This window comes from Oncorhynchus mykiss, chromosome 23 (genome assembly GCF_057628025.1).
Source record: "Oncorhynchus mykiss isolate SJ-2025 chromosome 23, ASM5762802v1, whole genome shotgun sequence".
NCBI lineage: Eukaryota > Metazoa > Chordata > Actinopteri > Salmoniformes > Salmonidae > Oncorhynchus > Oncorhynchus mykiss.
In genome coordinates this window covers 43,754,364-43,768,146 of record NC_143044.1, presented here as the reverse complement: position 1 = coordinate 43,768,146, position 13,783 = coordinate 43,754,364, and the positions used below count along the sequence as shown (strand labels likewise).

Below are 13,783 nucleotides of genomic sequence, written 5' to 3'. Positions count from 1 at the left end.
TAGATGTTTCTGTGTTGTTATGCTGTGTCCTCCTGTAGTATTTCTCTGTTCTCTCTGGCTAGTCCTTCCTCAGATCTGTAGATGTTTCTGTGTTATTCTACTGTTTCCTCCTGCAGTATTTCTCTGTTCTCTCTGGCTAGTCCTTATTCAGATCTGTAGATGTTTCAGTGTTGTTATGCTGTGTCCTCCTGTAGTATTTCTCTGTTCTCTCTGGCTAGTCCTTCCTCGGATCTGTAGATGTTTCTGTGTTGTTATACTGTGTCCTCCTGTAGTATTTCTCTGTTCTCTCTGGCTAGTCCTTCCTCAGATCTGTAGATGTTTCTGTGTTGTTCTACTTTTTTCCTCCTGAAGTATTCATCTGTTCTCTCTGGCTAGTCCTTCCTCAGATCTGTAGATGTTTCTGTTTTGTTATACTGTTTCCTCCTGTAGTATTTCTCTGTTCACCCTGGCTAGTCTTTCCTCAGATCTGTAGATGTTTCTGTGTTGTTATGCTGTGTCCTCCTGTAGTATTTCTCTGTTCTCTCTGGCTAGTCCTTCCTCAGATCTGTAGATGTTTCTGTGTTATTCTACTGTTTCCTCCTGCAGTATTTCTCTGTTCTCTCTGGCTAGTCCTTCTTCAGATCCGTAGATGTTTCTGTGTTGTTATACTGTGTCGTCCTGTAGTATTTCTCTGTTCTCTCTGGCTAGTCCTTCCTCAGATCTGTAGATGTTTCTGTGTTGTTCTACTGTGTCCTCCTGTAGTATTTCTCTGTTCTCTCTGGCTAGTCCTTCCTCAGATCTGTAGATGTTTCTGTGTTGTTCTACTGTGTCCTCCTGTAGTATTTATCTGTTCTCTCTGGCTAGTCCTTCCTCAGATCTGTAGATGTTTTTGTGTTGTTCTACTGTGTCCTCCTGTAGTATTTTCCGTTCTCTCCAGCTAGTCCTTCCTCTGATCTGTAGATGTATCTGTGTTGTTCTACTGTGTCCTGTAGTATTTCTCTGTTCTCTCTGGCTAGTCCTTCCTCAGATCTGTAGATGTTTCTGTTTTGTTATACTGTTTCCTCCTGTAGTATTTCTCAGCTCTCTATGGCTATTCCTTCCTCAGATCTGTAGATGTTTCTGTGTTGTTCTACTGTTTCCTCCTGTAGTATTTCTCTGCTCTCTCTGGCTAGTCTTTCCTCAGATCTGTAGATGTTTCTGTGTTGTTCTACTGTTTCCTCCTGTAGTATTTCTCTGCTCTCTCTGGCTAGTCCTTCCTCAGATCTGTAGATGTTTCAGTGTTGTTATACTGTGTCCTTCTGTAGTATTTCTCTGTCCTCTCTGGCTAGTCCTTCCTCAGATCTGTAGATGTTTTTGTGTTATTCTACTGTGTCCTCCTGCAGTATTTATCTGTTCTCTCTGGCTATCCCTTCCTCAGATCTGTAGATGTTTCTGTGTTGTTCTACTGTTTCCTCCTGCAGTATTTCTCTGTCCTCTCTGGCTAGTCCTTCCTCAGATCTGTAGATGTTTCTGTGTTGTTCTACTGTTTCCCCCTGCAGTATTTCTCTGCTCTCTCTGGCTAGTCCTTCCTCAGATCTGTAGATGTTTCTGTGTTGTTCTACTGTTTCCTCCTATAGTCTCTCTCTCTTCCCCTATTTCAGATCTCTCTGGTTCATTCTTTCTCCCTCTTTAATTATTTCTTTCTATCTTTCTTTCTTTCTCTCTGCTCTCTCTTTTGTTCATGTTCTCTTTCTCTTTGTCCTTCAATGTGTGATCTCTTAGACAGGCTTTTGTTAGTGTGTTTTTTATTTCCTCTTATCCCGGCTGATCTTTTCTGTTCCTCTTCTCACTCTTCATCCTCCACCTTTTTCTCTTTGTCTTTTTTCCCCCACTTGCCTTCTCTTCCACGCACATTTGTCTGTTTTTTCTTTTTTGATTACTCTGGCCCACTGCACTCCCCCTCCTTCCCTTGCTCATGACCCACTCTAATTCTCTGCTGTACCAGGATGTCAGACGCTGCCCAGTCGGCCTAGAGGTAATCCCAAGGCTGTCGGCATCTCACCCCAGCAGGCATTTTGACAGCCCTACCTCCTCTTTCTGTGTTGTCTTAGTGTCGTCAGGGTCTGTGTCAGCAGGCCAGCTTAGATATAACCCCCATCTACAACCCCCATCCTGAGAAATAACACTCAGGTATTACTATAGCTCTGAGGCCAAGATTCAATCTGATCCCGGGTTATAGGCATTGGCTTTTAAAAGCATTGTTCCAGCGTTCATGGAGATCCTGTTTATGGTAAATGCTGGATATGTCGGCTCAATCGTAAATTGCCTTTAAAAGCAGCAATGCCTCTAACCTGCGATCAGATTAAATCCCAGCATGACAGAGATAACTATAACTTGGACTGCTTTTATTTAGAGCTAGATGTTTACATTCCAGTTGGTTATGATGTGTTATGACAGCATACCCAGCCTTGAGCACACTACACCTCATGCAAGAAGCCCACCCACCTTGTCCTCATGAAAGAAGCCCACCCACCTTGTCCTCATGAAAGAAGCCCACCCACCTTGTCCTCATGAAAGAAGCCCACCCCAATTGTTCTCACGCAAGAAGGCCACCCACCTTGTCCTCATGAAAGAAGCCCACCCATCTTGTCCTCATGCAAGAAGCCCACCCACCTTGTCCTCATGCAAGAAGCCCACCCCAATTGTTCTCACGCAAGAAGGCCACCCACCTTGTCCTCATGCAAGAAGCCCCTACACCTTGTCCTCATGCAAGAAGGCCACCCATCTTGTCCTCATGCAAGAAGGCCACCCATCTTGTCCTCATTGCAAGAAGGCCACCCATCTTGTCCTCATTGCAAGAAGGCCACCCACCTTGTCCTCATGCAAGAAGGCCACCCACCTTGTCCTCATGCAAGAAGGCCACCCATCTTGTCCTCATCCACCTTGTCCTTATTCAAAAAGCCCACCCACCTTGTCCTCATGCAAGAAGCCCACCCAAATTGTTCTCATGCAAGAAGGCCACCCACCTTATTTCACTCAAGTGTTGCTTTTGCAGAGAGATACTGTATAAGTTATCCTAGTTAGAATAATATTTTCTGCGATGATTCCGCCTGTGCTGACTGTCAGTTGAGGGATGAGCGTCGCATAGGAGTGACACCACCTGACGTAAGGCAATTAGTTAGATTGGGAGTGACTCAGCCTTTACCAGCTGCATAATTTTGTGTTTTGTTATTTCATATTTCTACCCTTTTGGCTTGTGGCTATTGATTGATAAGGCTGGGCTTTTGTCCCAACAGATCATTTATCTGTGCACAGATCCTTTAATAACAGGATCAATAGATGTTAGAGAGAGAATAGCGTAATTGTCTCTGCAGTGGACAGACGTCTGTCTATCTCTGTCATTCCTGCCACTTTGTTTGTTGTTGTTGTCACTTGTTATTGTTACGTGTTTACTGTGACTCCAAAACAACATGTTTTTATCGTTCCCTGCTTTCTCATCCTGTGTTCTTCAGGTCCAGCCACATGGGCCATGGCTACCTCCAAACCCGACATCATGATCATCCTACTGAGTAAGCTGATTGAGGAGGGAGACAGCTTCTATAAGGTGAGATCAGGAGGCCCTACCCTAATCTGAGGAAGAACTGTCACCTGTTGTTGGAAAATATTCATACATATAAGAAAGAAAATATATACAGTACCAGTCAAAATGTTGGCCTAAGCATGATCCCCAATCAGAGACAACGATAGACAGCTGCCTCTGATTGGGAACCACACTCAGCCAAAAACAAAAAAACAGAAAACATAGAATTTCCCACCCGAGTCACACCCTGACCTAACCAAACATAGAGAATAATCAGAACCTCTAAGGTCAGTGTCACGTTCTGACCTTTATTTCCTTTGTTTTGTCTTTATGTAGTATGGTCATGGCGTGAGTTGGGGTGGGCAGTCTATGTGTGTTTTTCTATGTTGGGGTTTTGAGTTCAGCCTCGTATGGTTCTCAATCAGAGGCAGGTGTCGTTAGTTGTCTGATTGAGAATCATACTTAGGTAGCCTGGGTTTCACTTTTGAGTTGTGGGTGTTTGTTTTCCGTGTGAGTGTTTGTTGCCACACGGTACTGGTTCGGTTTCGTTCGTTTCACGTGTATTGTTTTGTAGTGTTCAGTTTATGTCTGTAAATAAACATTATGGACACTTACCACGCTGCGCATTGGTCCTCCGATCCTTCTCGCTACTCCTCCTCAGAAGAGGAGGAAGAATGCCGTTACAGTCAGGGCGTGACAACAGTATACACGTCCAAGAAAGAACATGTGATCTAATCAAACTATTTGCAATGCTTTTGTCTACAGTTTTGACAGATTTTTTTATCCTCAAGAGTTTACAGATTTGTTTGAATGGTCAATAAGAGCTATATGTTGTCTGTCTTGTATGAATAACATGTGTGTCGGTCTACAGAAAGGGAAAGTAAAGGAGGCAGCACAGCGCTATCAGTACGCCCTCAAAAAGTTCCCCCGTGAAGGCTTCAGTGAGGACCTCAAGACTTTCAGGGAGCAGAAAGTGTCCATCTTACTCAATCTGTCCCGATGTCGGAGGAAACTGAACGTGAGTTGGTGGGCTCTGACCATGAATCCATCCCAAATGGCAACCTATTCCCTATATAGTGCTCTACTTTTGACCTGGGCCCAGGTACACTATATACGGAATAGGGTGCCATTTGAGACACAACCATGTATAGTGTATTATCAATACATGCATTCCAGAGCAATACATAGTAGTTACTAATAGTAACAGTACTGGATAGTACCTATATTGTCCTCAGTATCTGACTCATGGATGTAACAGTACTGGATAGTACCTCTATTGTCCTCGGTATCTGACTCATGGATGTAACAGTACTGGATAGTACCTCTATTGTCCTCAGTATCTGACTCATGGATGTAACAGTACTGGATAGTACCTCTATTGTCCTCAGTATCTGACTCATGGATGTAACAGTACTGAATAGTACCTCTATTGTCCTCAGTATCTGACTCATGGATCACTTGTTATTACATTCAGGACTTTGGGATGGCTGAGGAGTTTGCTACAAAGGCACTTGAATTGAAACCAAAATCATACGAAGCGTACTATGCCAGAGCCCGCGCCAAGCGTAGTAGCAGGTAACCTTCTATTTACATCCCTGCTTCCCTTCCACTGTAGAATAGTTGACATGTTCTGCTCTGATCTCATATTTTTCAGTCTCTCATCATAAGATTTTCCTCCTTTTTTGGAACCAATAGTTTTTTCCTTAGTTTATACATTTTCACAGCAGTGAAATAAAATTATTAAAAAACACTCAATGTAAGAATACAAACCTTACCTCAGTTCCAACCCTGTTGCATTTTCCCACTCCTGCCTGTCTCTGCAGGCAGTTCCCTGAGGCCTTGGAGGACCTGAATGAAGCAATGAAGCAGAGCCCAAACCACCCTGAGATCCAGCGCCTCCTGCAGCGGGTAGAGGAGGAGTGTCGACAGCTCACCCAGGAGGAGGAGGACGCACAGAAGCTGGAGCCTCCCCCATCTCCTCCCCCCTCGCCTCCGCCAGACGAGGGGGAGGAGGAGGAGATGTCCCTGTCCTCCCTCCCACTCCCCCTGGAGCTCCCCCCTCCCCCGGAGCCTCGGCTGGAGGACATGGAGCCGGTTCAGGATCTGTTTGAGGACGAGGACTATCTGGAGCAGGAGGCCATGTCTATGGGGAGTATGGGTTCTATGGGTCTGGCCCTCGAGAGGGAACTCTGCTCCAACCCCTCCAGCTTGCCTATCATCCAGAGCCCCCCTCTTTCTCCGACCATCCACCAGCACCCCTACCACCAGGACCAGGGCTACCTGTCACGGGGCTCCCCCAAGGGCCAGGCTTACGTCTACGACCACCCCAGCCCAACCTCCATGTCCTCCCCCAGCATCCAGAACTACCAGCTGCCGTCGCCCCCCTCTCTCTCCCCCACGCATCACAACTCCCACTACCGACACAGCCCTCCTCAGACCTCCCCGGTGCACCAGCCCACCTACCACTTCAGCCCCCCGCCCAATGGAGGAGGGGGACAAGGGATGGACCACGGATACCAGAGCCCCCCGCTATCCCCTCTGCGTCGGGGTGGGGTACAGAGCCAGTACAGAGCCAGTCCCCCGGTAGAGAGTGTGTGTCTGTACAGGTCCCAGTCAGGGTCTCCGGTGCGCTACCAGCAGGAGCAGCCTACTCTTTCAAAGATGAGCAGCCAGAGGTCCTTCCAGCAGAGTTCACAGCCTTCCCTGCACCACCAGGCCTCCCTGCACCACCAGGCCTCCCTGCACCACCAGGCCTCTCTGCACCACGACACCCTCCAGACCCACCAGCACCACCAAGCCCAACTGAACCACCAGGTCTCCCAACAGCACCACCAGGCCCAACTACACCACCAGGCCTCCCAACACCACCAGGACTCCCTGCATCACCAGGCTCAACAGCACCACCAGGCCCAGGGCCTGCGCCTCCAGCCCTCCATGGCCCAGATTGTTCGCACCAACCAGCCCAGCAACACATACGGCCAGATGGGCCACCCCATGCGTTACCAGGGGGCCTCCATGGACGTGCCGATGGAGAGCCAGAGCCGGTTGATGTACCAGCCCTCCCTGGATGGTCGCTCCATGCCCCAGTCCAGCCTCTCAGCTGGGGCCCTCTGTCAGCACGGTGGCCGAGGAGGGGTCATAGAGGGCCTGATGAAGGACGAGCTACCCCAGCGCCCCTCCTCTGCCTACCGTGCCAGCAGTGGGGGAGGACAAGGGGGCCAGCTCCAGGGGGCTGTCCGCTATAGCCAGACCCCCCAGATTAGCCGCAGCCAGTCAGCCGCCTACTACCCTGGTACCAAGCACGAGCTGGAGCGTCAAAACAGTGTCATGCCCCAGTGCCAGCTTGGATCACCAGAGATCGGCCACATGGTGAGGCGGCCCGTCAGTGCCACTACCACGGAGATCAAACCGCACATTTCCACTCCCCGGCCCCTCATTCACTCCCAGAGCGTGGGCCTCCGCTTTTCTCCTTCCAGCAACAACATCCCCACAGGGGGCTCTAGCTGTAATCTAGCCCCAGGCTTCAGGCCTTCCTCCTCCATTCAGGGGATGGAGATCCCGCTGCAGGTGGCTTACGAGGGCTACGAAGGCTACGAGGGGTACGAGCGTTCCTGTAACGACGACCTCTCCCCAAACTCGCCCTCCCAGGGGGGCGGTGGGGGGTTGTACCAGGGTGAGAGCACCCGCTCACGGACCACGCCCTTCATGGGCGTCATAGACAAGACAGCACGGACTCACCAGACTCAATACCTGCAGCAGCCCTCGTCCCAGCGGCCCTGGGCTATGACCTCCATGGACTCTGGCATCAGCCCCACATCGCCCAGCCAACTGGTCCAGCAGGGCTCGTCCTACAGCCCCCCCACCTCGCTGGGGAACTTCGCATACTACAACAAGACTAACAACGCCCAGAACGGACAACTCCTGGAGGAGGACTACTACCCCCAGCAGCAGCAGTCCTCCCTGGGCAAGCTGGCCAACGGCGCCTCCCGGGGTGGAGGAGGGGACATGCTGGAGAGGGTGAGCCAGGTGCCCACCTATCCAGACGTGAAGGTGGCCAGGACTCTGCCCGTAGCTCAGGCCTACCAGGACAACATGTACCGACAGCTCTCCCGTGATATGTCCCGTGACTCTAGGCAGGGCCCCACGTCCCCCATCAAACCAAAGAGACCTTTCGTGGAGTCGAATGTGTGAATGTACCGTCCACGGCAGGACTGGGCGTGTGAGTGGGAGGGGAGGAAGGGAGGGGAGGGAGGAAGGGAGGGGGGTGTTGAGTTAAGGCTGCTGACCTTGTCTGACATTGATGAAGAACACATGATACATAGACGGATTACAGCCCAGCTCGCACAGAGAGCAGTCTACAACAGGCCCCGCTCACATAGAGAGCAGTCTACAACAGGCCGCACTCATACAGAGAGCAGTCTACAACAGGCCGAACTCATACAGAGAGCAGTCTACAACAGGTCCCACTCACACAGAGAGCAGTCTACAACAGGCCCCACTCACACACAGAGCAGTCTACAACAGGCCCCACTCACACAGAGAGCAGTCTACAACAAGCCGCACTCACACAGAGAGCAATCTACAACATGCCCCACTCACACAGACAGTAGTCTACAACAGAACCCATTCACACAGTGAGCAGTCTACAATAGGCACACACTGGGGGTAGTAGTCTAGTCATACAGTACATAGATACTACACTGGGGGTATTCCTGATCAAACACAGGGTCAGAGTCCCTAACACTTCCAGGGGGAGGGAGTGGGAGTGAAACTGAGGGCCCTTACCTTACTGTACCTGTGGATTCTCTATCCATCTACCATATTGCTATCTTTAAAATATGACTTGTGCTCTTATTCAAGGTTGCTAGACTCTCTGTAATACAATATTAATATGTTCACTACTGTAAATGGGTCAGAAATTACAATGTGAGTGTGCATAGGGAAATTATTATATTTATTAAGTTATATAATGTAAATACATATAAAAACATGAATGATTTTCTTTGTGTTCTTTGTGTTTTTAATAGTTTTTTAGCTTTCTGTCCTTGTGCTGCCCTTAATAAGTCCTTGCTCCCACCGAGCGCTTTTTCAGCTATACAGCCAGTTGAAACTCGTCCAAAACACTCAATCATCCAATAACTATCTTTAGTCGATTTAAGGATCAAAAGTGTAAAACTGCAACACAAAAAGTCACAGCATCCAAAACATGGACATACTATGTAGCTAGCATGTTAATAGCAGCTAGCTACGTTCATTTCAATAGGAACGGCTAATCCGGTTTAGGCTAGTGACAATATATCTGTAAAAGTAACACAAACGTATGATATGTAAGTGTTAATAAAACAACCAGGAATGTTACTACTTACAGATGATGCCAACTGAAGGGCTAGAAAGGACAGGATGGAGGTGGATAAAACAGTATATCTTGGTTAGACTGAACACTAAACAGCGGTAAACAAAAAAATCATACATTTCATATGAATGGCACTTCTTCTGCAATATAAAGACCATTAGGTGGGAGCAAAGGCAATACATGCTTAATGTGGTCCATGATGCAACAACATGGTTTCAGAATCAACTAGGACAGGGAATGTGGGACATTTAGAAACTTTGAATTACTCACATGTCAAAGGATATTTTCCTAGTTTCTAAATATTAGCTTTGTCATGTTATATTTTTGGTATTTTAATTAAACTTTTTATTACGTTTATATTATTCATAAATGTCTGCACTAAATGCCTGTGAAGTTCTTAACTTAAGGTGCACTTTATGTATTTTTGTTACTTTCTCATTATTGAATCTTATTGGTTTTGTAGAAATGGAGGTCAGGTGGGGCTTCTGACCAATGATACTGGATTATTACTGATTACTCATTGTCGTAGGAACTCTGATCTACAAAGCAAAGTAATGAATGATAATATAAAGTGCAAACAATGTTTTAAAATGTCTGAAGATATATAGACTTTATAGCACAATTTAACAGCTGCATATACTGGCCATCCCCCTCAAGCCAACCCCAGATCCATTCATAGACATACGGATCTCATACGCAAGTGGCTTGTGTTCTTTTTTTATCCTTCCCATGAGTGAAAATGCTTCTCTTTCGCAGTTTCCTTATAACTACTATTCAATTCAATCACAGTGTGTGGAACCTATTGACTGACAATCCAGTGACAAAGCACTTAACTTTAGAGTCAAAGGAAAGTCCTGGAGAGAGAAATGTAAAGGTTGTATTCATGACTAACATATTTTTATATTTGCCAGGTGAGAGTATAAAAACAATGGGTGTGTGAATGTACTTCAGTCAGATTGAATGCTCAGTCAGTTGCCACTGCTTCATGGACAGCTTCCATTTTGATCTTGTCTGCTATTCAAATGACTGAATAAAATTATTCAAATGGTTCCCTACCCAAGATAGCTCATTTGGACAACTTTAAAACCATACTGTATGTGTGAAGAATTGTACTATTCTTTCAAAAAGGACTTTAAAAGGACTTGTTTTCCAACTTTCGATGTACATTAGTTGACTGTAAAATGTACATTAGTTGGCTGTAAAATGTACATTAGTTGGCTGTAAAATGTACATTAGTTGGCTGTAAATATTCAGATGCATGTTTTATTATTTGTCCTGATCTCAAACAGAAACACATACAGTATACACAGTGTCCTGAATCTGGTCTGGGTTCTATGATATACATCTGGGATATACATCTGGTCTGGGTTCTGTGATAGACATCTGGGATACACATCTGGGATATACATCTGGGATATACATCTGGTCTGGGTTCTGTGATACACATCTGGGATATACATCTGGGATATACATCTGGTCTGGGTTCTGTGATAGACATCTGGGATATACATCTGGGATATACATCTGGTCTGGGTTCTGTGATAGACATCTGGGATATACGTCTGGTCTGGGTTCTGTGATAGACATCTGGGATATACATCTGGTCTGGGTTCTGTGATAGACATCTGGGATATACATCTGGTCTGGGTTCTGTGATATACATCTGGGATATACATCTGGTCTGGGTTCTGTGATAGACATCTGGGATATACGTCTGGTCTGGGTTCTGTGATAGACATCTGGGATATACATCTGGTCTGGGTTCTGTGATAGACATCTGGGATATACATCTGGTCTGGGTTCTGTGATAGACATCTGGGATATACATCTGGTCTGGGTTCTGTGATAGACATCTGGGATATACATCTGGTCTGGGTTCTGTGATGGACACACCTACCCATTCAAGGGTTTTTCTTTATTTTTTACTATTTTCTACATTTTAGGATAGTAGTGAGAACATCAAAACTATGAAACAACACATATGGAATCATGTAGTAACAAAAAAATAAAAATATATATTTTTTCAGATTCTTCAAAGTAGCCACCCTTTGCCTTGATGACAGCTTTGCACACTCTTGACGTTCTCTCAACCAGCTTCACTTGGAATGATTTTCCTACAGTCTTGAAGGAGTTCCCACATATGCTGAGCACTTATTGGCTGCTTTTCCTTCACTTTGCGGTCCAACTCATCCCAAACCATCTCAACTGGGTTGAGGTTGGGTGATTGTGGAGGCCAGATCATCTGATGCAGCACTCCATCACTCTCCTTATTGATCAAATTGCCTTTACACAGCCTGGAGTTGTGTTGGGTCATTGTCCTGTTGAAGAAAAAAATGATAGTCCCACTAAGCGCAAACTAGATGGGACGGTGTATCGCTGCAGAATTCTGTGGTAGCCATGCTGGTTAAGTGTGCCTTGAATTCTAAATAAATCACTGACAGTGTCACCAGCAAAGCACCACCACTCCATGACACCTCCTTCTCCATGCTTCATGATGGGAACCATACCTTCGGCGATCATCCGTTCACCTACTCTGCGTCTCACAAAGACACGGCGGTTGGAACCAAAACCAAAACTTTGGGAATCCGACCAAAGGACATATTTCCACCGATCTAATGTCTATTGCTCGTGTTTCTTGGCCCAAGAAAGTATTTTCTTCTTATTGGTGCCCTTTAGTAGTGCCCTTTAGTAGTAGTGGTTTCTTCGCAGTAATTCGACCATGAAGGCCTGATTCACGAAGTCTCTTGTGAACAGTTGAGATGTTGAGATGTGTGTGTTACTTGAGCTCTGTAAAGCTTTTATTTGGGCTGCAATTTCTGAGGCTGGTAACTCTAATGAACTTATCCTCTGCAGCAGAGTTAACTCTGGGTGTTCCTTTCCTGTGGTGGTCCTCATGAGAGCCAGTTTCATCATAGCGCTTGATGGTTTTTGCAACTGCACTTTAAGAAACTTTCAAAGTTCTTGACATTTTCCGGATTTACTGACATTCATTTGAAATGCATTCCAGGTGACTACCGCATGAAGCTGGTTGAGAGAATTCCAAGAGTGTGCAAAGCTGTAATCAAGGCAAAGGGTGGCTTTGAAGAATCTCAAATATAAAATATATTTTTATTTGTTTAACACTTTTTTGGTTACTACATGATTCCATCTGTGCATATGTCCATAGTTTTGATGTCTTCACTACTATTCTACAATGTACAAAACTGTACAAATAAAGAAAAACCCTTGAATGAGTAGGTGTGTCCAAAATGTTGACTGGTACTGTACATCTGGGATAGACATCTGGGATATACATCTGGTCTGGGATAGACATGTGGGATAGACATCTGGGATATACATCTGGGATAGACAGGTGGGATAGACATGTGGGATATATGTACATCTGGTCTGGGATAAACATGTGGGATATACATCTGGGATATACATCTGGGATAGACAGGTGGGATAGACATCTGGGATATACATCTGGTCTGGGATAGACATCAGGGATATACATCTGGGATAGACAGGTGGGATAGACAGGTGGGATATACATCTGGGATAGACATGTGGGATAGACATGTGGGATAGACATGTGGGATAGACATGTGGGATAGACATGTGGGATAGACATGTGGGATAGACATGTGGGATAGACATGTGGGAAATACATCTGGGATAGACATGTGGGATATACATCTGGGATATACATGTGGGATATACATCTGGGATATACATGTGGGATATACATCTGGGATATACATGTGGGATATACATGTGGGATATACATCTGGGATATACATCTGGGATATACATGTGGGATGTACATCTGGGATATACATGTGGGATATACATGTGGGATATACATCTGAGATATACATCTGGGATATACATCTGGGATATACATCTGGGATATACATCTGGGATATACATGTGGGATATACAGTACATCTGGGATAAAGTAATGAAGCTGTATCCTTTCCACCAGACCTCCAACCAGACAAAATGCAAAACTCTGAAGCGTTCTAGTTTTATAATTTAATTTTATTTAAATGTATTTGCTTGCTGAGCAGAGTTCTTTAGTCTGTAAATGTGAGCTTGCAGAGCGCTGTGATGAAATATTAATTAAAAACTAAAAGAATGTGTTTTTATCTCATGATAACTGATTGTAATCTGTACAGTCAACCCTATGTATTGAAGAATAGCATATTTATAAATGGTTACCAACTGAAAAACATCCTGCATGTGATTTATTTGCTTTGGTCTTTCAGGTGAATGATATGAATAGCTGCATACAGTATCCTGACATTTTTATTGTCAGGGCATTTCTTATTTAGTGTTACAAGCCTTAACTTGCCAAGCAAGCATAAACTACTAGTCTGTAGCTGGGTACAGCAAACTACTTGAGATGAAAGTGAAATACTTAACTTGCAAGCTCTACCCAACTGCAGTAATCAAAATCAAAATAGTATAACTAATTAAAAAATATATCTGACAGAAAAAAATGAGAAATAAGAGAGGAAGCCATAATAACATATCATTTGTCAATCACTCAATTTCGCAAGGCAGCATTGTAACTAAAGAAAGTGAGATATTGCATACATGTTTGGGAGGGAGATAGTTACACTGCTGTTTACATAGCTGGAAATAGACACAGTATACGTTAAGAGATAAAGAAAACATTTGGCCTATAACATGCAAACTTAAGAAACACGATTACATTTCATGTAAACAGGAACGATACACTCTTCAATCATCAGCAGAAAAATTGCCATTCAGCACTTATAATGTTTCTGACAATGTATTTAGAATTCAACACCCAAATACTGCCATCAATTATACATGAGTGTGTATGAAAATAAATGTTTTCTCTGTGTCCAGACTTGGTCGTCAGAGGAATATGTCGTTTTAGT

General features: G+C 45.1%; 1 protein-coding gene across 1 annotated transcript in view; it reads left to right on the top strand.

Moving 5' to 3' along the window:
- LOC110503130 (protein TANC2) overlaps positions 1-9,980 on the top strand; it is a 173,565-nt gene extending 163,585 nt beyond the window's left edge. Inside the window, exons 22-25 of the mRNA XM_090217504.1 lie at positions 3,471-3,562; positions 4,410-4,556; positions 5,013-5,113; positions 5,362-9,980. Coding sequence (XP_090073630.1) covers positions 3,471-3,562; positions 4,410-4,556; positions 5,013-5,113; positions 5,362-7,729 — 2,708 coding nt within the window. The 3' untranslated portion in view covers positions 7,730-9,980. The remainder of the gene's footprint in view (positions 1-3,470; positions 3,563-4,409; positions 4,557-5,012; positions 5,114-5,361) is intronic.
- The last annotated feature ends 3,803 nt before the right edge of the window (positions 9,981-13,783 follow it).